Source organism: Epinephelus fuscoguttatus, linkage group LG18, assembly GCF_011397635.1.
Source record: "Epinephelus fuscoguttatus linkage group LG18, E.fuscoguttatus.final_Chr_v1".
In the NCBI taxonomy this organism is placed as follows: Eukaryota; Metazoa; Chordata; class Actinopteri; order Perciformes; family Serranidae; genus Epinephelus; species Epinephelus fuscoguttatus.
This window is the reverse complement of record NC_064769.1, coordinates 15,481,398-15,503,945: the sequence shown is the minus strand read 5'-3', so window position 1 is coordinate 15,503,945 and position 22,548 is coordinate 15,481,398. Positions and strand designations below refer to the sequence as shown.

The 22,548-nt window shown below is 39.5% G+C and overlaps 1 protein-coding gene and 4 non-coding genes across 5 annotated transcripts; all 5 read left to right on the top strand.

The window, feature by feature from the left end:
• Positions 1 to 228: 228 nt before the first annotated feature.
• Positions 229 to 317, top strand: trnay-gua (transfer RNA tyrosine (anticodon GUA)). The gene is given in 2 exon segments: positions 229 to 265; positions 282 to 317. It is a non-coding gene; the product is annotated as a tRNA-Tyr (tRNA).
• A 278-nt stretch (positions 318 to 595) lies between these two features.
• On the top strand, positions 596 to 684 carry trnay-gua (transfer RNA tyrosine (anticodon GUA)). Its single transcript is given in 2 exon segments — positions 596 to 632; positions 649 to 684. It is a non-coding gene; the product is annotated as a tRNA-Tyr (tRNA).
• A 632-nt stretch (positions 685 to 1,316) lies between these two features.
• On the top strand, positions 1,317 to 1,405 carry trnay-gua (transfer RNA tyrosine (anticodon GUA)). The gene is given in 2 exon segments: positions 1,317 to 1,353; positions 1,370 to 1,405. It is a non-coding gene; the product is annotated as a tRNA-Tyr (tRNA).
• Positions 1,406 to 1,679: 274 nt separating this feature from the next.
• trnay-gua (transfer RNA tyrosine (anticodon GUA)) lies at positions 1,680 to 1,768 on the top strand. The gene is given in 2 exon segments: positions 1,680 to 1,716; positions 1,733 to 1,768. It is a non-coding gene; the product is annotated as a tRNA-Tyr (tRNA).
• Positions 1,769 to 5,723: 3,955 nt separating this feature from the next.
• Positions 5,724 to 22,141, top strand: tmem38b (transmembrane protein 38B). The gene is made up of 6 exons (XM_049604416.1): positions 5,724 to 6,179; positions 15,544 to 15,700; positions 16,106 to 16,290; positions 16,392 to 16,479; positions 18,824 to 18,941; positions 21,157 to 22,141. The coding sequence occupies exons 1-6, from the start codon at positions 6,056 to 6,058 to the stop codon at positions 21,457 to 21,459; spliced, it is 975 nt and encodes a 324-aa protein (XP_049460373.1). The 5' UTR covers positions 5,724 to 6,055; the 3' UTR covers positions 21,460 to 22,141.
• Positions 22,142 to 22,548: the final 407 nt, after the last annotated feature.

The window sequence follows — 22,548 nt, the reverse complement described above, 5'->3', positions numbered from 1 at the left end:
ACTTGTCATAGCTTTCAGAGCTGTGGGTTGTATTGCTTGACTTCATCTGAAAAAAGGACACTTGTCAAAAGCACTGTCTTGGTCATTGCAGTTAGTTGTTCACATTTTATTCAGGCATTTTATAGATTTGTTATGAATGTTATGATGTGGCATCTTTGCAAAATTAACTTGGTTTTGCATCATTTCCAGCATCCATGCAGAAGTTGAGCATTTGGGGTTTCACTGCTCCCTTCGATAGCTCAGTTGGTAGAGCGGAGGACTGTAGAATGATAACAACAAGTATCCTTAGGGCGCTGGTTCAATTCCGGCTCGAAGGATGGACTTTTCATGGTGTCCAATGTGTGACCATCCAGAATAAAAAGAAGTGTTTCGTCCTTGCTTTCAGAGCTGTGGGTTGTATTGCTTGACTTCATTTGAAAAAAGGACACTTGTCAAAACCATTATCTTGGTTATTCTGATTAGTTGTTCACATTTTATTCAGGCATTTTGTAGATTTGTTATGAATGTTATGATGTGGCATCTTTGCAAAATTAACTTGGTTTTGCATCATTTCCAGCATCCATGCAGAAGTTGAGCATTTTACAGTTGATTGCTCCCTTCGATAGCTCAGATGGTAGAGCGGAGGACTGTAGAATGATAACATCAGGTATCCTTAGGTCGCTGGTTCAATTCCGGCTCGAAGGATGGACTTTTCATGGTGTCCAATGTGTGACCATCCAGAATAAAAAGAAGTGTTTCGTCCTTGCTTTCAGAGCTGTGGGTTGTATTGCTTGACTTCATTTGAAAAAAGGACACTTGTCAAAACCATTATCTTGGTTATTCCGATTAGTTGTTCACATTTTATTCAGGCATTTTGTAGATTTGTTATGAATGTTATGATGTGACGTCTTTGCAAAATTAACTTGGTTTTGCATCATTTCCAGCATCCATGCAGAAGTTGAGCATTTTACAGTTGTTTGCTCCCTTCGATAGCTCAGTTGGTAGAGCGGAGGACTGTAGAATGATAACAATAGGTATCCTTAGGTTGCTGGTTCAATTCCGGATGGACTTTTCATGGTGTCCAATGTGTGACCATCCAGAATAAATAGGTGTGACTCATTCTTGTTTTCAGAGCTGTGGGTTCTATTGCTTGACTTCATCTGAATAAACGACACCTGTCAAAAGCATTATCTTGGTTAAATTAACTTTGGTTTTGCAACATTTAGCATCCATGCAGTAATGCAGTGTTGTAATGGGGAGTCTTTGCAAAATATATTTGGATTAAGCATCCGTTCCAGCATCTATGCACAGGCTGAACATTTGTAACTGGTTTGTTCCCTTCGATAGCTCAGTTGGTAGAGCGGAGGACTGTAGGTTGATGATAGCAGTTATCCTTAGGTCGCTGGTTCAACTCCGGCTCGAAGGACAGGCTTTTCATTGGTGTCCAATGTGTGGCTATTCAGAATAAAAAAATGAGACTCGTCATAGCTTTCAGAGCTGTGGGTTGTATTGCTTGACTTCATCTGAATAAACGACACTTGTCAAAAGCATTATCTTGGTTAAATTAACTTTGGTTTTGCAACATTTAGCATCCATGCAGTAATGCAGTGTTGTAATGGGGAGTCTTTGCAAAATATATTTGGATTAAGCATCCGTTCCAGCATCTATGCACAGGCTGAACATTTGTAACTGGTTTGTTCCCTTCGATAGCTCAGTTGGTAGAGCGGAGGACTGTAGGATGATAATAACAGGAATCCTTAGGTCGCTGGTTCAACTCCGGCTCGAAGGATGGGCTTTTCATGGTGTCCAATATGTGACCATTCAGCATGAAAATATACAAGTGGGCCCCCTTTTCAGAACCATGGGTTGCATAGATTTCCTCTGCCAAAAGGATGGTTGATGAACGCATTGTCTTTGCTATCGAGCATGTGCGGATTATGAGACAATGCACGCCTGGGCACAGACATGCAAAATGCCCCACGACCTCTCCTACAAATAAGCAAGACACACAAACTTTGTGTTGGCATTGCCTCTTTTTTGTTGTTTTGCGTCATTCTTTGCAGTTGTTATGCATCTTTTTGTTCATTTGTGTCTCATTTTTCTGGTTGTATCATGTTTTTGAGGTTATTTTGTGTCTTTTTTGGTCATTTTATGCCTCTTTGTAGTCCATTTGTGTTTATGTGGTTGTTTTTGTCATTTTTGTAGTTATTTTGTGACTCTTTAAAGTTCCTCTGCATCTCTTTGTCGTCTTTTTGTGACTCTTTGGGGTCATTTTGAGTTTCTACCTGGTCGGTATGTTTTAATTTGAGTGACATTTTGCAGGTGAAAGTCAAGGGGGGCCCTGACACTTTGGGTTCCTGGGCCTGTGTCTGGTGGGTTCGTTCAGTAATGCATTCATGGTTAGATGATGTATGAAAAACCAGGTGCTCCTTTTAAATGATATAAATTAGTTTGATGTCTAATTATTCACTCTGGAGGACACCAAAGGGCATAATAAATGCCTCACGTTCCAAAAAAAGTTTTAGCTCTGTATGAAGAATACAACTTTTTGGTTGCAGTGCTAAAGTACACAGTACTTATTAAGATGGTGATGTGCAATATAAATGTAATGAGAACATCCCATTTAATTTCATTAAAGGTTTATTGTTTTATTTATACATGTAAGTAATTGTATTGGTCAAAACAGAAAGATAAAGTGTATATTTCAGTCGTCAAGGCAAGGTTCAAGGTAGTGTAAAAGCTTGTTCTAGAAACTGAATGAGGCTGGATGTTTCAGTGTCTCACTACCAATAGGTGGAGCTACTATTGTGCCACTGAACCTCACTGTAGCAGCACAATTATTACTAGGTCTGATTCAACTGTAATTAAGGGTCAAAGATAAAAAAAAGTCAGACAAAGAAAAAAACTAATATGGAACCACCACCAGGTGTCATGCTCATGCCAGCCAGAAGACTAGCTGACTAAGTTTCACAGGTACAGACACACGTTTCATGAACAAAAACATCCTTTGAAAAAAATCTGTGCTTTTATATCAAATTATGTACAGTACAATTAACTGTGCAACTTGTGTCAATGTATAATAATCATATTTATGGTTAATTGAAATATACAATTCAAATGTCAACATCTTATAAAACCACTGATGCTGCAGCAACTCTGACATGATTATACTGACTAGATTTATTCACAGGAGTCCAAAAGAATCAACCAGCCCGCCCTCCTCTGAACAATTTGCATCTGTTTAATGTACTTTCACATGTTTATGCGAAAACACCAATAGTGGTGAACTGGTTGCTGTGTCAACACTTCCTTTGAGTTGCTGTTTGCTGTCAAAATAAAAATGTAATGCATGATGTGAGACAACAGACTACGTGACGATAACAATTTGGTTTTTTTAGTAGGCTAATAATCTGCACATTTTGTGGCTTTTCTGAGTAACTATTTTTGCATTCACCTCGCGATTGCATAGGTCATTGCTTTTATAATGTCAGAAGTAAAACACAAACAAATGTTGATTAAATGATGTGTAGGGAGTCAGTTTTGCACTACAGATGTGTCTCTTTTCTTTCATTGTACAAACCATAGCTGGCAGGACTGCAAACTTTATTGATCAATTACAAATGAGAGGGGAGAAGGAAAAAGAACAACCTTTTCCTTTGGGTTTAGGCTATCAGTTACAGGACAGTGATTGGACATGTTTGCAATGTTATTATGACGTGCCTGTATATTGTTTGCATGTCTTCTATGGAGTTCATATACCACAAAACAAATACTTTCTGTGTATATCTTAGTTGTATCAAGGACAAGCTCGATCTCTCCTTAAAGCTATATAAACATGACACACTGACCAAACCCGCACGAAAATATTTTACTATTAAGGCCTATAGTAAATGGATCAACTCAAAAACTGAGATATGACTTGACAAGGAAGGACTATCTGCTGAAAATGGGAACTATTGTGTCCCTACCTCAAACTTCAAGCCCAAATTATTAACAAATATCACATTAATAATGTCCCTTTTAACTCACATAATCATACTCGTTCACAGAATAGGTTGTTGCTTCACACTTCCTTAATCAGAACTGAATGTCACTCTCATACAGTGCACCTTATACATGGAATAATGTGCAAAAGTCCTTAAACTCAGACACTCTGCCACCTTTATGGCTGTTGAAATGCCTTATTCCAGATCTTCCTGTATCATCCTGTATTTCTACTTTTAGCAATCATTTATTGCTATTGTGTTTTTTATGATTTTATATCTGTTTTAACTGATGTGCATGATGGTTCTTTGTTTATTGATTGTGTGTCTTTGCTCATGATCAGCATCACTGAAAATGAGGGTGTCCCTCAACTGATTTCCGGAGTCTTAAATAAAGGTTTGAATGAATGAATGACTATTAATAACATAGATCAATCACAAAGTCCAATCAAAAGAACATCAAAATTATAATATCATGTTATTCCGTCTCATTATATTGACGTAAAATATCACAGTTTGTAATTTCTACCTGTAGGCTTCCAGTTATGAAAGGTTTAAGCTACTCGTGTAGACAACAGGTACATTACTAACCCATACTGAGTTTTTTTAAAATCATTTTTATTGAAATAAAGTAAATTGTACTAAGTCAGACATGATAGATTCCACATATTGTTGCAAAAAAGTCTGCACTTCATGGCTTATTTTACAGCTAATTCACAGCTGCATTCACACTTAACTTGTAAATCATCAGATTTTCACCATCTGAAATTCTTGACTTCTTGGAGGTCAATTTTCAATAGAGATTTAGGGGAACTAAACTATGGAATGCTTCCTTCCACCTGGTAAAAACTTGTATGTCTATAAAGTGTTACAAAAGATGTTTATGTTTAACATTTAACTGCTGTTTTGTAAAGGGGTTTCCTCCTTTTGTATTATTGTTCATGATTTAGCTTGTTTTACTCACTGTGATACATTTTTATTATTGCTCAAGGGTCAATACAGTAAACTACTATCACCCTCATGCACACACACATATACACGCATGCCTAATTACACTAACACTGACTGACATGTACATCAAAAACTCACATTTTCTGCTCTTAAATGGAAACTATTATTGCTTTTTTGTTGTTGTTGTTGTTGCAGTCAAACATATTTTGTTATTAGTAGTTTGTTATCACTTGTATTATTTTCTGTATTGTTCTTTATCTCTATGTACTTTTGAGTGTTAATAACATTGTAAAAATGTTATTAGGTGGAGGCTTCAAATAAACCCACTGGGTTTTTTGCCTCTCCCTGTCACTTTTCATTTTTCTTTTTCCTTGCCTTTTTGTGTTTTAATTGTGCAAAAAACTAAACTAAACTAAATGAGACTAAAAAAGAGACTAAAATGGAACATTAAGGATATAAAAAATAATTTAAAAAAATGAGAGACAGCATTTTAATTGATAATAGTGATGTGTGGTAGATACACTTTTCTTAATATTTATAGGCTATGTTTTCAGAGACTCTATTTAAATAAAAATATCGATCAAAAACACTTTAAAACAGGGGGTGATTTAGCAAGTTTAGATTTGTGTATATGAAAATTAGTAAGCAGAATCATGAGGTTTTTGGTAAAGTAAAAAGGATTAACACTGACCCACACTGAGTTTGTTTTGTGTTAGCATGTTAGCATGCTAGCATCACCTTACGAAGCCACACCGTGACCTGTGATTGGCTGGCCGCGCTCTCGCTCCTCCAATCACGAAGCCGCTGTAGCTCCGCCTGCCACATCACTAGCATGGAGGAACATGGAGCAGGAATTCCGGCTATGCGCCGACGACAGCGTCGTCGATGGGGCAACACGGATGATGACCAACAGATCTGTTGCCCGGTGATCAACTAAGCAGCTGGGAGCAACTTGGCAGGAGTGTGTCCACACACACACATACACACACAGCTGTGTGGGCCAGCGGCGTGTGTCACACTTTACAGGCGGCGGATGAAGCCCTGATGCTCAGAGTTGGACTGGTGCCGTGTCTCCCCCTGTAACTCCTCAGCGGGATTAACCAGACTAGCCTGCTCGTGCTGGAGAGTTTTCAGATAAGACGATGGATTTGTTCGGGGTGCTGCACTTGGACGAGCTGTCCCATGGACTGGCAAACTTGAACATGTTTCCATACTTTGACATGGCGCACTATATCGTGTCCATCATGTCTCTGAGGGAGCAGCCAGGTAAGTGGCTGACGAGGCGTGACGTGTACAGTTTCACCAAAGTTTTACTGTGAAAAATAAGCACCCGATTCGCTTTGTTCTGCAAAAGTTTGACCTGGTGTGACTTCGATAATCCCACTACAGCTATCCTGGTGTCTCAGGCTCTCCAGCTGACTGCCACGCAGCCCCAGGGGATGTTGGGCTGTAACTTACACTTGAACTCAGAGGGTGGTGACTAAAAGACAATGGAAACATCTGATCTGACCTGCTAACTTTAAATTTGTGCATTTAACTCCCCATTTCCCCTTATTCTTTGTTCTTTATTTTGGCTTCATGTTACTTATTCAGTCATATGCACAAATGAGAAATGAGAAGCTGAGACAAATAGTGAATAAGTTATAATAAAGGGATACAGTAAAATGCATAAATAAAGTTTATAAATTAAGTTTTCCTTATATAAGGCCTCAAAAAGTCTTAAATTGTCTTAAATTTAGATTTGATGGGTCTTAAATAGTTTCGGTCACATTACCATAAAATGCCTTCAGCCTGACAGACCCAGTGACTATTCACAATCATTGGACAGACCGAATAATTGCAATAATAAATAGCATTTATGACAGCGGTGAGATTTTGTTCTATCTATCTATTCCTTACTGTACATTTTGAACTGATAAAAGGTTTCGTCTTAAATTTCATATAAGGTGGTATTAAAAAGGTCTTAAAAAGTCTTACATTTAACTTGGTTATATGTGTAGACACCCTGTATTAGCCTCACTGTAAGGCTGGGCAATATATATCCATATTATATAGATATGGTGATATCAGGCTAGATGTCATCTTCATTTTAAGGATAACATAAGACATGAGTGTCTTTTCCTGGTTTTAAAGGCGTCATTACAGTAAAGTGATGTAATTATCTGAACTCACCAGACTGTTCTAGCTGAATTATTATTTGCCTTTACCCACTCAGTCATTATATCCACATTACAGATAATTATTTGTCAAAAATCTTATTGTGTAAATATTTTGTGAAAGCACCAACAGTCAACCCTCCAATATCATCACAATATCAATATCGAGGTATTTTGTGTAAAATATTATGACAGTTGATTTTCTCCATATCGCCTTACTGTTATTTATCTCTGTGAATTTATCATTAATTAATCAACGCCACAACAAAAACAGATCATTATAACCTTAATAACCTTATAACCTTATAACAACATTTATGGTGTAGGTTATTTAAAACAAAAATAATCTGCGGGTGATAATGGTACACAGCAACATTCTGCCATTATGAATTAGTAAATGAGTCAAATTGGTCACAGTTTATTTGGACAGTCCACCCACAGATTATAGAGCAGGCCTATTTGTGACTTTCCATCAGCTTGTTCAAATCAAGTTTATGTATATAGCACATTTAAAAACAACCGCAGTTGTCCAAAGTGCTGTACAGATTAAAAGATTGACACACAAATATATTGCAATATAACAAATACACAAATATAAAACAGAATAACACCGATAAGGACAATTACACCTGTAAAAGGATTATAAAATACTAAAATATTCAAACTACTACAAACAACCAAAGGCCATTGAAAACATGTTAAAAGTGTCAGTGGAGGGGGAGCATTTGACTGAGAGTTGAAGGCTTTTCCAAAGCTTTGGAGCAGCAGCCGCAAAGGCAGGGTCTCCTTTGTTAGTTGAGAGTCAACAATGCCATTGTTTCACTTTGTCTGTAGATGTTTGTCTATAGAGTGTGACAATTCACTACATATTCTCAGAATAATTTAGTTGAATTTGAACTATCTTGAGCTAAATGAATTGTCACATAAGCTCTGTAGATGATCTGTTAGACATCTACAAACAAAGCACAACAGTTTAATTGAATAAGCTGTCGAAACATAACAAATACTCTATTAATCATGTGTATCTGGACTGTCCAAACAAAGAGTCACCATTAAATGAATCTAACTTTAAAGCACAAACTGTTACTGTGAGCTATAGTTGATTGTATCAGCTCAGACCAAAGGCCGGCACGGAGCCAGCTCTGTTATGTCACTGAGATAGTGTCCACAGGGACAGGTGGAGTTTAACTACACAGCCATTCGACTCTCCACACACACAAACATACCAGAACACACACGCAGTCCATTGTAGTCCCGCCGCTTGAAATCTACAGGCTATTTTGGAACTTGCCTCGCGAAGCATCTGAGCTCCTGCGACCTTTTAACCCTTTGTCCTCTGCTCCTATCTGTCTCTCTGCGGCTGAGAGAAAGATACACAGAGTGTTAATATACGGACAAACAAAAGGCCGGAGATCAGCGAGTGCAACATGAAATCCTCACTAGTGAGAGCACAACAAAGAAAGGTTTAAATCTGAGGATTATTTTTAAAAGAAATTCAGTAAAACCACAATAAAAGTGAAGACACAAACACACCAGGAGCCAGCTCCATGTCTCCTGTTCCCCAAAAAGGAAAGGAATGCCATAAACCACTAAAGTCTTCCTGTCTTTTCTCCTTCCTGTTTTAAATCTTCCCCTCCCGCTCTTCAGTGCATCCAGTCCCACAGTGCATTTTTAAAAAGCTCACCAGTTCCCTTTATATGTTTACAACACTGTCACTACAGTTTACCGTGGAGTTATTTTAAGCAGATTCCTAAACATTGCTGTGAGTGGATTGCGCAGGACGCAGGAGGACAGGGACGTGGAAGATGAGCAGTGGTTGAATGTCAATCAATGGATCTCACTTCGAGCCCAAAAATAACCATGGATAAGCCACTTTTTTCTTATCTAGTTATCAAGTTTCAGGAGAGAGGAGGGATGTCTTACTCACAGGCGTAGATAATAAGTGAGTATGGTAGGAGATCTGCTGTCCTGGTTAAGATTTTAATCACTGTTTTTGATCAGGCAAGTGAACTGTTTCCCAGCTGCGAGACTTGTCTCCATATGCCCTTCCTTTGTGTTCTTTTGTAGAGAGACTCATGTACAACAAACATACTTATCCAAGATACATTTGCTCTGATTGAAAATGCCTTCACGGGCAAAACTGATCTCAGATTATAACAATTTAGTAAGCTGGCTCTGAGGAGAGTTGGAGTTGTGGAGAAGAGAGGGCCTGCTGTCTACCTTCACATTACAGAGAGACAAAGAGAAAAGAACAGAGAGAAGGAAAGAGGAAGTGGAAAATAGAGCCCGTATGACATGTTGCAGCTGTAATGTACTTGGCCTGTATTCCTCAAATTTGACTTGTAAATGTGTCTCCTTCAAATGCAAACCAGGAAGGAGGATCTTGATTCGGTACAAAGTGTGTTTGTAGCCCAGCATGTCAGAGAAGTCCCATATTTCAGTGTAAGATTGAAGCAAAGCATTATTTTTTTACCATCTGCGAACTATCTGAAAAGCACCTTTTATGCTTTGTAAAATCACCACTTCTTCAATGAAACGGTGTTCCTGTTTAAGTTTTTGCTCAGCCACTCAGGCTCAGTTTGTTTTGCTTTGCAACTCAAACTGATGACACAGAAACACTGTTTACTATGTAAGCAATGAGCGTCATGTGTTAACTGAGATTAAGTTAGAACTGTGGTAAGACCAAAAGCACTAATATTGAGCATTAGTGTTGGAGGAAAGGATATGTGTGACACTCAGGGTGCTAGACTGTTTGCATATTTTACAACCCCTCTTTCCTGTCTCACATTTGTGTGCTTTTCTTTTTCAAACTTCCTCTTCTTCTAACTGGAAGTTTGTGTCAAACCACAAAAGTTCATCATATCAGGCGTCATCTACACACAAGAGATAGGGACTGTCTGGCTGTTAAAACCAGTTAAAGTCTGTGTAAAGCAACAAAAAATGTCTGTTATAAGTTTGTCACATCACAGAAATATGTGTCATTAATCACTGAGCCAAATTTGAAAGATTAAAAAAATTGCTAAGTATGTAAAATTAGCTCTCAAAATCATGGAAAAACAAGCACTTCTCTCTGCTGTGAAACGCTGAGGACGTGTCCGGAGGGGTATGTCTGCAGCCTCTTGTCTCATGACTCCAGGCTGTTGCTATTCAGTCCACGCCCACTTACGGGAGGGAAGCCGCCTCTGTGTACTGTACAAGGACGTAAACCCAGCACCTGCAGCCGGCAGAACGGGAGGATGGAATCCAGGGAGGGAGAGTGTCGGTTCGGCTCCACTGACTGAAAATATTTTTTCCAGCGGATGTCTTAGTTACAACATGATTGAGCTAACTGGAGTAGTTTCATGTCGTATCCAACAACAGGAGGCTTTTAACAGATGACGTCCTGATGTTAGCTTTGCTGCTGCTGTTAGCTGTCCGTGTCAGCAGCAGCCACTGATGCTTTCTAGACATCGTGATTTCCCAAAACTGAATAAATACCACACATAGCAACACAAAACTGCTTTGCTAGCTCAATCACATTGTAACTAAGAAACCCGCTGGAAAAAATATTTTTTTCACGGACCGTTTATTGAGTTACTGAGTTATTACAGACACCGCTAACGGCTAACAGCTAACAGCTAACGGTTAGCCCAGCTAATCTACGATAACCATGATATTAATTACAAAACGTGCACACAGAAATAGTAATGTTTGTTCAATCACTGTGTTTATAGACTTTACAAACATCAGTTAGTCTCAACAGTGATATAGTGACGTGAAAAATGTGAGATATATATATATATAGCTAAACTCTGCTGGTTTTCTACCTGGAAGTATTTGTACACAACAAGGCGATTCCCTCTATTTATACTGCTACAGCCTCAGGGGGCGTGTTTGTACCAGGGATAGCTCCGTTAGGTAACGCGGCTATGATTTAAGGCCCGCCCACTAAATCCAGAACACAGAAACCTAGAAACACAGTTTGTGAAGCCTAGCTCCACAATTCAATTGTAAATGGTTGAAAGGCTTTTTTACACATTTTGAGGAATACTTTTATGACCTATTTAACGTGTTTAGAAAATAGCAGAATTTGCTTTACACAGACTTTAAGATCTGTTAACAATACTTCACTCTGCTTTTCATGCTGCTGTTGTGTGCACTTCCCGCTCTGAGCTGATGAACCGTTGTATTTTATATGACTCATCTAGTTACCACTTACATACAGCAGTGTTTCAGATTATGAGTGCGAGGTGAGAGAGTTAAAGGGAGGTGAGAAGTGAGAGAATCAAGGTCAAGACACAGTGATGTGAAAGGGACAGGTGCCTACTAGTTTACTAAAAACACAAGACGTTAGTTACTTTAGTTTGGCCCACACACCAACACCATCAGAGGTTGGAGGAGCAGCAATGTCAGTTCGTGGAGGCTATGAAGGCACTTTAAATCTCTTGGTGCCCGATTGCCACTATTTGCATGACAATCTGTTCTCCCCCTCGGAGTCATGACTCAGTCAAATCTAAACACAGACATGGGATGCACATATTTGTATGCTGCTGTGTGACTTAGACTTTCCGAGGATATCATTATCTCTGCATAATTTAATAGAATGAACAAATAAACGTCCAGAACTCTGCATAGAAGTCATGGAAAAAAAGCGCTTCTTATAATGTCAGAACTTGCCCGAGAATCATCACATCAAAGCGGTCCAGTGATAGTCGTGTGTAGGTCCATGGGTACACTGCGAAAGGCAACTGCTAATATCAAATTAGGCATACTTTTAGTGGTGCTATTTGACAAAATATGAACAGATATAGGCAAAAAATGGGACTCAAGTTTTCACCCACAGCTAACCAACTCATTTAGTCCATGGCAACATTATACTTCCTGTTTACATCACCCGAAGCCCTCAGATTAAAGGAACTGTAGCACCAGAATTTAGAGCCTGGTTATCCCCATAATAATATGAGTTTCAAATTCCATTAATGTCCACTTTTTTCCTTTTAGATTAACATTTTTTGACAGAAAGGCTCACAATGTCCCATCAACATGGTTCTTATATTCCTGAAACACTGACACTCCTCTCCATCCATTCATGTATGTGTTTTACTATATATAACTCTGACAGGTCAATACAACTCTAACAACTGTTGTCGGAATTCACGCCTTTTTTTTTATTACAGTGATCTAGTAATGAAGATATGGAGATCATGTAGACATCAAAGAATAGGTGTGAAGGTATTGACAATTCCATGTTTCAGATGTCTAGGAGTTGGTAGCAGTTCCACCAAAGAGAAGTTTTACTTACATAACCGTCTGAAGCCCAAAGAGGTAACCATGGGACAAAGTTACCTGACTGAATATGAAGTAGTTAAAACCAGCAGCACCAACAGGAAAATGCTGCTTACACATTGGGTTGCATTACTATTAACAATCTAAGGCCCTGATCACACAGAAAGCATTTTACAGGTTGCAAAATGTGAGGCGCATCACAACTAACCTTCACATGTAATCAATCTACGTTTTTTTTATTTTATTTATTTCACAGTAATTAGTAGCTAGTTACTAAAATGTTCAGGCAGAGGGTACTTGCTCAGCCTGTCAGCAAATAGTTTGTCGGGCACAGGGAAACAGAGATCTGTGTGGGCACGTGAGACCCTAAAAAAGAGGGTGGATCATGGGGAGTACCACCAGTTGGTCCAGGAGCTTCCTCTCCATGATGGCCATTTCCAGGCATATTTCAGGATGACTCAGGGGCAGTTTGACGACCTGCTGTCTATCGTCAGGCCGTATAGCTCAGGGTATCCAGCAACCGCTACCACCAGTTTCTCCTCCATTGTTGACCAACCGTAAACATGTTGTCGTGACCACCACAGAAGGCCCGCTTCTCAAATCATCCGATTGGACAATTAAAAAAAGCAGAGATGACGTGGGGATGAAGGTTTTTCAACTCAAGGAATTCAGAGCGCTAGAGCATCTAGAGTGCTGACACACAAGGCACGCAGCAATGCAAAACAATGAGCAAAAAGCTTAATTCTCATTCTCAAACACTTCCAAAAAGCTGCCTCCAGCTGCTAAAGCACTTCCTGTGTGATCGGGGCCTAATAATGTCATGTACTGTGTAATTATGTGTCAGTCACAGGGGACTTTTTCTGCAGAGTACTTTTACTTTTGACACCTTAAGTAAAATTTGCTGAGAATATGTATTATTATATTGTTATATTGGTACTGCTAGTAAAGGAACATTTCTTCCACCGCTGTATAGCAGGTTATAGGCCATCCTGTAGCTCAACATTAACTTTTAAAAGTGGCTGCCAGGCTGGCCATAAGGCATCCGCTTTTGATTGTCAGAACTGAAAATATGGTTGCCATTTTTAGTCACCTTGTATTTTGAGTAATTAAGATACTATCCAGTTATATGTCAGCTTCTGTGACATAATGTTTCAAAGGTGTATTACAGTAATTTGTGTTTTATCCGATGCTTTATATTTTAGTTTGAATCTTAAAGGGAGACACTACCTTAATAAAGAACTCCAATATGTTAATGCCATGGCCTGGAAAATTTCAATCAACATATGTGAATATGAGGTTCTCTAACTCAAAGCCAGGAACCAGAGAAGTCTCTAACTTGTGACATCATAGGGTATAAATATAAAGTGATTTTGTGGACCCATAGAATGTTTGTTTCCTTTTTTATACCTAAATGAGCTTTATTCTGTGTTAGTGTTCTCAGTTCTGAAACACAAAATGTACCCATATACTCAGAACATTCCCATCCAGAACATCTTTCCCGAGTCACTGTCAAGGAGGAGCAGCTCCAGGCTTTATACTAAATGGCACAACACATTTGAGTTTTATCTCTTTAGTTTTTGAATTTGGGAGAGATCATGTTCTCTGGACTGACTTAGACCACAGGAATAATATGTATGAATTTCAAACTTGGTGTAGTTTCCCTTTAAGACGTTATCAGTTATGGTGTCCACCCTTAGGTGTTATCATGCTCTCCACACACCCCTCAAAAATGAATCCAGCAAGTCGCTGCAAGACACGAGAAAGACTTCACAAGTTTCCTTTTTGTTCTGCATTCAAGTTCATCTGGTTCTTGTCCTTGCTCTTGTGCACATGCGAGTAAACGCACCAACACATGTGTCAACCCATAGTCTTGTGGAGTGTGTGGTTCTGGATAGGAGTGTAACAGCAATATTTAAATATCACCAATGCAACAAATACTGAAAATGTCTTTATTTTGGGGGGCGTTTTTTACTGTTTGCTGCGGCCAAAAGTTGGTTACCAATTTGTCAAAGTGGTTGCCAATGACAACCTAGAAACCGTTACTGTGGAGCCCTACCATAGTGGCATTGTCAGGATTATTTTTCCTTTCTATTTTATCATCCAAACTGTTCAAAATGACACCGTTCCTAGATGCCTCATTTAGAAAATTAGAAATCAGTAATCTGTAACTTTGCACAGTTTTTAAACGATGGTAAATGAAGTTGCTTCTTTATCCATCCACTTCCAAATTCTTTTAGAAGTGAGAGCAAAGTTAAAAAGTAAGGCGTACAGACGGACTCCGCTGGGACTGTGTAGAGGAGGCAGATAGAGCTATAAATCCTCCTGGTTTACCGATCTCTCTCCAGGAGTCTATAATCTGTCTGTAATCCTCAGATTACCAGTATGGTCCTGTGTGCGGTCAGAGTGACTCAGGGCCAGGTGGCTCAGGGTTGACTGAGCGCTACCTGTGTGGGGTTAAGTGAAACACGTATATCTTATATATCTTAATATATATCTTAACCTTGGTGGCGTTAATGTCGGTAGAGTCAGAAAAGTCGGTCTTTGATAGTATTGGATTGTCTTAGTGTTGTATTTTGTCAGTGAAACCCATAAAAACAAACCTCCCTTTCATAGTTTCCAGTAAGAATATCAAGCAACATAATGTCATTTTATTAGTGGAAAAGTGAACACAGTGATCTTTCAAAGCAGGGCGGAAACACAGAGGGAGCATTGAGCAGGCGATTTTTATCTGTAGTGAACTGATATGGTTTGTAATCGTAAATGTCGCTGCATTGCACTTTGACCTGAAGGCCCAGACGCAAATGTTGTAACTGTGCTTTACAAACCTCTCTCTGTGTGTGTTCTCTCTAGCTAGTTAATATTTATACAGTTTCAGTGATTGGAAGAAAGCATGCAGGGAAAAGTCCATCTCTCCTTCTAACGCCCTGATGTTAAAGTTGGATACTTTTCTGTACCAATACTGTAGACATCATAAATGGCCATATCCACAAAGCCTGTGTCTTTGGCATTATCACTGTCATTATATAAATCCCCCACTGCACAGAAGACTATGTTTAATGCTTATTATGGTAAGCATTCAACAACAGTGATTGCAGGGTGTTCCCAGGCCTTTACAGTGGGAATACTTATGCCTTATGTGTGCTCAAGGAACTCGAGGAAATCCACATGACAGTGACCCTGCTGATAGATATACCTCTGTTCTCATGCAGGTGCTCTTGAGGTGTCCAAAGTCAGCCCCTTAGCCTGCTGGTTCAGCTCCATGCTCTTCTGTTTCGGTGGAGCTGTGCTGTCTGCCGTCATGCTTGCCGAGCCACCTGTTGCACCTTTGTCCAACAGCACCAGTGTTCTGCTCGCTTCCATCGTCTGGTAAATGTCATGAGACTGAAATACACACATGGAGAATGGAAGCAGAAAGTTGCAGGGTTAATGAGAGGCGCTCTGTTACTTTGAAGAAAAGATTCTCTTGTGTAGAAACATATCAATTTGCTGTAAAGGGAGCATGAAATGTGGAAGGAACTAAATAAAACAGAGAGGTTATTGTCAAGTTCCCCTCTCCTAATATGAAGGCTTTGGCACCCTCTGCTGGTGACACATATAATTACACTCTCCTCTCAGAAATACATAGCGCCCTCTGCTGGTGAAGTCAGGTACATGACAGAGACTGTCAGGTCACTGTCAAAGTGTGTAATGAACACATAGTTCACTCACAGCAGGTAGCTGAGATGTGTGTCGTGTGTGCACTCTTTATGTGAGCCATATGTGTCTCTACAGGTACCTAGTGTTTTACTGCCCCATGGACCTGGTGTACTGTTGTGCCGCCCTGCTGCCTCTCAGGCTGGTGCTGTCAGGGATGAAGGAAGTGACCAGGACGTGGAAGGTGCTCGGAGGGGTCACCCAGGCACAGAGCAAATACAAGGACGGTCTGCTGGTCATGATTGCCATCGGGTGGGCTAAAGGTCGGTAGCTGATGGTGCATTCAAGGATTTTTTTTTTATATACGTTTTGTAAAAGCTACAAAGTAACAATGAACTATACGTACCTTTCCTATCCCCGCTAGGTGCTGGAGGTGGTCTGATAAGTAATTTTGAGCAGTTAGTCCGAGGCGTATGGAGACCAGAGACTAATGAGCTCCTCAAGATGTCTTAGTAAGTCTTGACTATATTGTGATGTACTGAGTGTGATGTGAAATGTAAAGGAATAATGTAAGGGACATTTCACCACAAAATCAAAAATACATACTTTTCCTCTTACCTGTAGTGCTGTTTATCAGTCTAGATTGTTTTGGTGTGAGTTGCTGAGTGTTGGAGAGTGTTGGACAGCCGTAGAGATGTCTGCTTTCTCTCAGATTTAATGCAACTTGATGGCGCTCAGCTTGTGGTGCTCAAAGTGCCAAAAACTACATTTGAAAAACTCAACAGCAATGTCTCTTTCCAGAAATCATGACCCAGTTTTTTTTTTCCACACTTTATTTATTGATTTTCCATTTTTGCAAACAGGCATACATAAACATAAACCACCCCCATCCCACCACCCTCAATAACATAAGATCCTTGGTACATAAAATGATACTCTTCATAATAGTAATAATAATAATAATAACAATAGTATGCTCACATACATTTCCATGAACCTCAATATGCACACATACGTACATATATTCCTAAATCAATGTTTAAATCACAAGTATATAGTTCTCCTTTTCTCTTTCCCTATTTCACAACAATAATAGTATAGCTGTGCAACAAGTTATTGTGATGGTAGTGGCATCAGTCCTTGTCCAACTCCGGGCATTTGCACATTTAGATCGTTCATAAAGATTAAGAAAGAAGACCACATTTTGTAAAAATCCTTAATTTTCCCTCTTGCCATTTAAGTCAGTTTTTCCAGTGCCAAGTTTGATGACATCTCTGTAATCCATTGAGTAGAGGTGGGTCTCTGTGTCTCCTTCCATTTTAAAGCAATCATACGTTTGGCTTGTAACAAACAGAAATTAATTAGCTTACGTTCCTTTACAGTTGATGGGAAATCCTCAGGGTATATGTGCAACAAACATATCTTGGCTTCAGTAGGAATAACACTTCCTGTCAGCTTGGAGATTAGTTCAAGAACCTCTCTCCAGAATATCTGCACGTTTCGACAGCTCCACATACAATGTAGCAGGGTACCAACTTCTTCAGCACATTTGATGCAACAGTCGGGAATATTGGGATTAAAATGGTGTAGTTTGACAGGTGTGGTATAGGTCCTGAGCAACCACTTATACTGTAACAGTTTGCATCTTGTATTAATAGTTTGAGTTTGGGCCAAAAGACAAGTCTCCTCCCAGTCCTCTACAGAGATGTCTATCTGAAGATCATTTTAATCATGACCCAGTTACTCAAGATAATCCACAGACCTTGATGTGAGCATTTTCATGTAGGAACTATTTTCTTTCTACTGAACCACGCCTGTCAACTGTATCACTGCGCAGAATGAAGTGTGCATCTGTTGCTAGCTCACCTAGCGACACTGAGCTAGCTAACATGCTACATGCTACTACTAACATGTCTGCAGGTCCTTGTCTTAAATTCAGTTTTGTAACAATAAGGCCTTAAAAGTCATTAAATAGTCTTAAATTTGAATTTGTGAGCTAGTTTAACTGCTACAAACATTTTATCTAATTTCATTTATACGTCTTTTAATTTCTTTTTGTAAAAATGAGTAAAGCTTTTCTATGTAAAAGTCCAAATTTTTAATGTTACAAATCTTAAAAAAAAAACAAAAAACTATAATACCGTCATTTTACATCACACTTGCACTTACCTGTTTGCAAAATGTACATCAACTTAACTCACTCTAATAACCACATGCCTACATAACATTTAAATGAGTAAAACATGATTTGTTGAAAAATCAGTCCTAAATTTGGTTAGAAGGTGTCTTGAAAGGGTTTTAAAAAGCATTAAATCTAACTGTCTTATCCCTTTAAACACCCTGGAGCGCCACAGGCTGAGTGCCATTTAGTTTGATTATATTTAAGAGGAGGTAGGCAGCTCTATGGCTGATATCTCCAACACTCGACAACTCATACCAAAACAATCTAGACTGATAAACAGCACTACAGGTAAGAGGAAATATATGTGTTTTTGATTTTGGGGAAACTGTCCCTTTAACATATTAAGAAGTGTGCTCATTTACGTCATGACTTCATGTTGCTGTTACAGCTGGTTTTGTGCCGGACCGTTTCTTGGCCAGGCGCAGTCACACTTTTGGCTGGTTGCCTGACAGAAATAGTCCGACCGGAATATACCCAACCGTAACAGCCTAACATAAAACCTGTTTGAGTTATTTACTCAAGCAGATGCCAAGTACATCCACAGTGATGATGTGTATCTTCAGTTTAGTTCAGTTGTGCATAATAATTCAAGCATAAAAGATGTTTGAAGATGTTTGAATATTTGTTTATTACAGATTGTGTCATAACTGCTCTCTCACTGAATGTCTGTTTAGCCCCACCAAGATCACCCTGATAGGCGCGGTGCTGTTTGCTCTGCAGCAGACCCACTACCTGCCTCTCCAGAGGCACCACCTGATGCTCATCTACACCGTATTCATAGTCGTCAACAAGGTCAGTGTGGTGTAATTTGTGTAGCTCATACCTGACACTGTGACCATGAGAATATACGCCAAACAGGATGGTGTGTTTTGGTTCATTTGCTTCCCCATGACAGAGAAAACAACTTAATACCTTTCTTTGTTTATTAATTAGATATTAACTCGGGTAAAACAAATGTTTTGTCGCCGTAGCTCCCTCCAGATCTGTGGCGTCTTGTCTTCTAAATGACCTTTCTCTTTCTGCTTTTTTTTTTTTTTTTTTAAGTTTTAGCTGCGGTGACTCACATTAGCTCGGTATTACCCGTAGGGCATGGGCTTTTGCATCATTTTCATCAGCTTGCATCATCCTCTCTTCTCTGGGAAACTTGTGCTCTTGACTGAGACACAGATAAATCTACCATGTCTTCTTTCAACTCTCATTCTGTTAGCTCCCTCCGTCTCTGATCTGTCAAATTAGCACCGAGCCGTTTCATCAGATTTAAAGACTTGGTCCAAACCTGCTATTTATTATTTTGTGTTCTTGATGATGCAGATGTTATACTCTCATCCCCCTAATGAGAAGTAAATACAAACATGTTACCCACTTACTTAGTGTGTTAATATGGTGGCCATGGTGGCAATCCAGTTTCCCCTTGGGGATTATTAAAGTTAATCCAATCCAATATGTAAAATAGGTCAACTGCACATTGGCTATCCATGAAAAAATGACAAATTACATGGTCGGCTGTTACTTCTCCGTAGGTTCATTATCACAGGCAAGTCCCTTCACATACAAGTAGTCATGGGATCCACTGCTAAAGTAAATGTATTGATGATAGCTGCCTTTAAAGAGAGCTGCTGTGGTGAAGGACAGTCCACAGTTTGGAAATCATTAGACGTCTATTCCAAACCCACTAAAGGTCCTATATTATGCTGATTTTCAGGTTCATATTTGTATTTTGGGTTTCTACCAGAACAGGTTGACGTGCTTTAAGGTTCAAAAAGCACATTACTTTTCTCACATTTTCAGCGTGAATATACGTGTATCCATCTCCGTCTATGTAGCCCTCCTCAAAAAGCCCAGCCTACTCTGATTGGTCGGTGTTTCCAGGTCTTCCCAATCTGTGCTTTAAGCATCTGCATCATAATTGCAGCTGGGGGAAATGACTGTTACGTTACTGTAGCAGCAGTTTCTACCTTTTAGGAGCAGTACAGACCAAAGATTTGCGACAAGGCGAGTTGGCAACTACTTGCAATGTGCCGTTCTGCAACGTTCTAAAAACCTGCCGGTTCACACAAATGCAACTAGATGAGATGGTGTATCATCTCTATGCAACAACTGATTTGCAGCTTTTCAGGCTTATTTTGTGGCTGAATATAATTTGTAGCCTCTTAAAATATGAATGAGGATAGTGATAGTGAGATACTACCACAGTTGCATTTGTAGTCATGATGAAACAGCGAAAAACGCAAACCAAACAAGCATCAGATGGACTGTATTCATAATAAATATGTCACAATAATGTAAATAACCAGTGCCAATTAATCAGTCAGTGAGAATGTGTGTCTGTGTGTGACGATGGAAACAGAGGGCTCAGTACTTTTCACAGCAAGCGAACATGCCATTTGCGAGTTGCAGGTGACACCATCAGCCAGCTTTTTTTTTTTTTTTTTTAAGATATTTTTTAGGGCATTTTGCCTTTAATAGACAGGACAGGTAAGTTTGAAAGGGGGAGGGAGAGAGGGGGGACAACATGCAGCAAAGGGCCACAGGCCGGACTTGAACCCAGGCCGCTGCGGCAACAGCCTTGTACATGGGGCGCCTGCTCTACCCGCTAAGTCACTGACGCCTCACCACCATCAGCCAGCTTGATTTGAGCTCAGACAGACCAGGTCACATCGCTGCAACTTTTCTCTGTAAGGTTCTAGAACAGTTTTGTCTCATTGCAAATCTTTGGTCTGAACTGGGCTTGATATAGTTGTGACATCACAACTTCACAGAAGCCCTGACAGCTCGTATAAAGGCACAGTTTCTGAATACTGACTTCTTGCATTTCTCTGTGGATTGAGCGTTTTGATACTTTCACAGTATTTATAAAGTACCTACACCTGCTGTATTAAAAATTTAAAAAAAAATTGTTGAAATTAAAATTGTAATTAAAAAAGATATGGAAATCTGCCTTTTTATAATATGGGACCTTTAAGACATTTTGTTTCTGTCTTGACATATTTATCTCTTATTTCTTCAGTCAAGGATGATGCTGACAGGCTCCTCTGCCTTACCATTCGCTAACATCGAGTCGGCCATCTACAAGACCCTCTTCACTGGCCACTCCTCTTACGCCGCCCTGACCGACGAGGTAAAGAAAACGTGTATCGATAACTCCGCAACCAACGGGTCGACCTCCACCACCACAACCAAAGAGTCCAGCGAGAAAGGGGCAGCAGGGAAGCACACCCCGGTTTCTCCTGTCAAGGGACAAAGTGGATCGCTCAAAGCCAAAGAGGAGTCAGAGAATGCAGAGACAACAAACCGCAAGAAGACCAACTAGTCAGCCTCTGCCCCGTAGCGCCTTTTCACCTCTAAGCAGGGTTGTGGAGTCATTTCTGATTCAGATTCGCCACGTCAGGACTGAAATTTTATGAGTTGTTTTTCTTTTATCAAAAAATATGCTTTTTTTCCCCTGCCGCCTAAAAACCATTTTTCTTTTTCATTTCTGAGAATGCAATTTAAATCTGAGTGCTGAAACAGAATTTCAATAAGAGCTGACTCCAACCAACCCTGCACCTTATTGCGGGATAATCACCCCGTCCTTAAAGTACTGTGATATTTATGCTGTTGGATGTGAACATCGTACTATCCTCTTTCTGATTGCACACTTGCAGTACAATGTGTAGCTTAATTTTTAATATATATTTATAATGAGTACAAGCTGTGGAGGATTTTATTTCTGGGTTTCGGGAACAGTGCTGTGCACCTGCTGATCTATGAATGTCTATGTATCTCTTTGCTGCTTCGTGTAAATGCTATATTTCCTACTCTGAAATGCTTTAAAACATTTTTTAAAAGAGATTATATTCTGTGACACTCAGATATTTTATGCTATTTATACTGAATAATTGCACACTTGAAAAAATTACATTTAAAATTTTTTATTGTGTCTGTTTTGTTAGTGAATGCTTTGAACCACACTCAAAAGCATGAGAATAAACAGGTATAAATGCTCTGTAAAATGTGTTTTGATGATTGCTATTGTGGAGGCAGCACCGTATTACCTCACTTTAAAGGGATAGTTGGGATTTTTTTAAGTGGGGCTTTATGAGGTCAACGTCTTCTCACAGAACGGTTTGTAAGTTAACCCACGGAAAATACATGCACAACAGTTCATGTGATATCCTATGAATTAGTGTTCGACGAATGATATCCTCAATGTACAGTTATGTAATTGATGTAAACTTACATAGGTTAGGTTTAGGAAAAAAAACATGGCGAGGGCGTACCTTTTAAAATGACTGAAAGTTCACACTGTTCCGAACACGCAACTCCAGGGGAAAGTCCTAGGGAAGGTCTGGGTTTTTGTGACCCATCCACCACCCTAACCTGCCTCTGTGTTTACACCTGTCAGTGCACTGGTCACGTG

What these genes read in the sequence shown, in the direction of transcription:
- tmem38b (XM_049604416.1), top strand. Translation starts at nt 6,056, where the DNA reads ATGGATTTGTTCGGGGTGCTGCACTTGGACGAGCTGTCCCATGGACTG. An exon ending in CTGCTCGCTTCCATCGTCTG is followed by an intron (nt 15,701 to 16,105) that starts GTAAATGTCATG and finishes GTGTCTCTACAG; the next exon opens with GTACCTAGTGTTTTACTGCC. An exon ending in GAGCTCCTCAAGATGTCTTA is followed by an intron (nt 16,480 to 18,823) that starts GTAAGTCTTGAC and finishes ATGTCTGTTTAG; the next exon opens with CCCCACCAAGATCACCCTGA.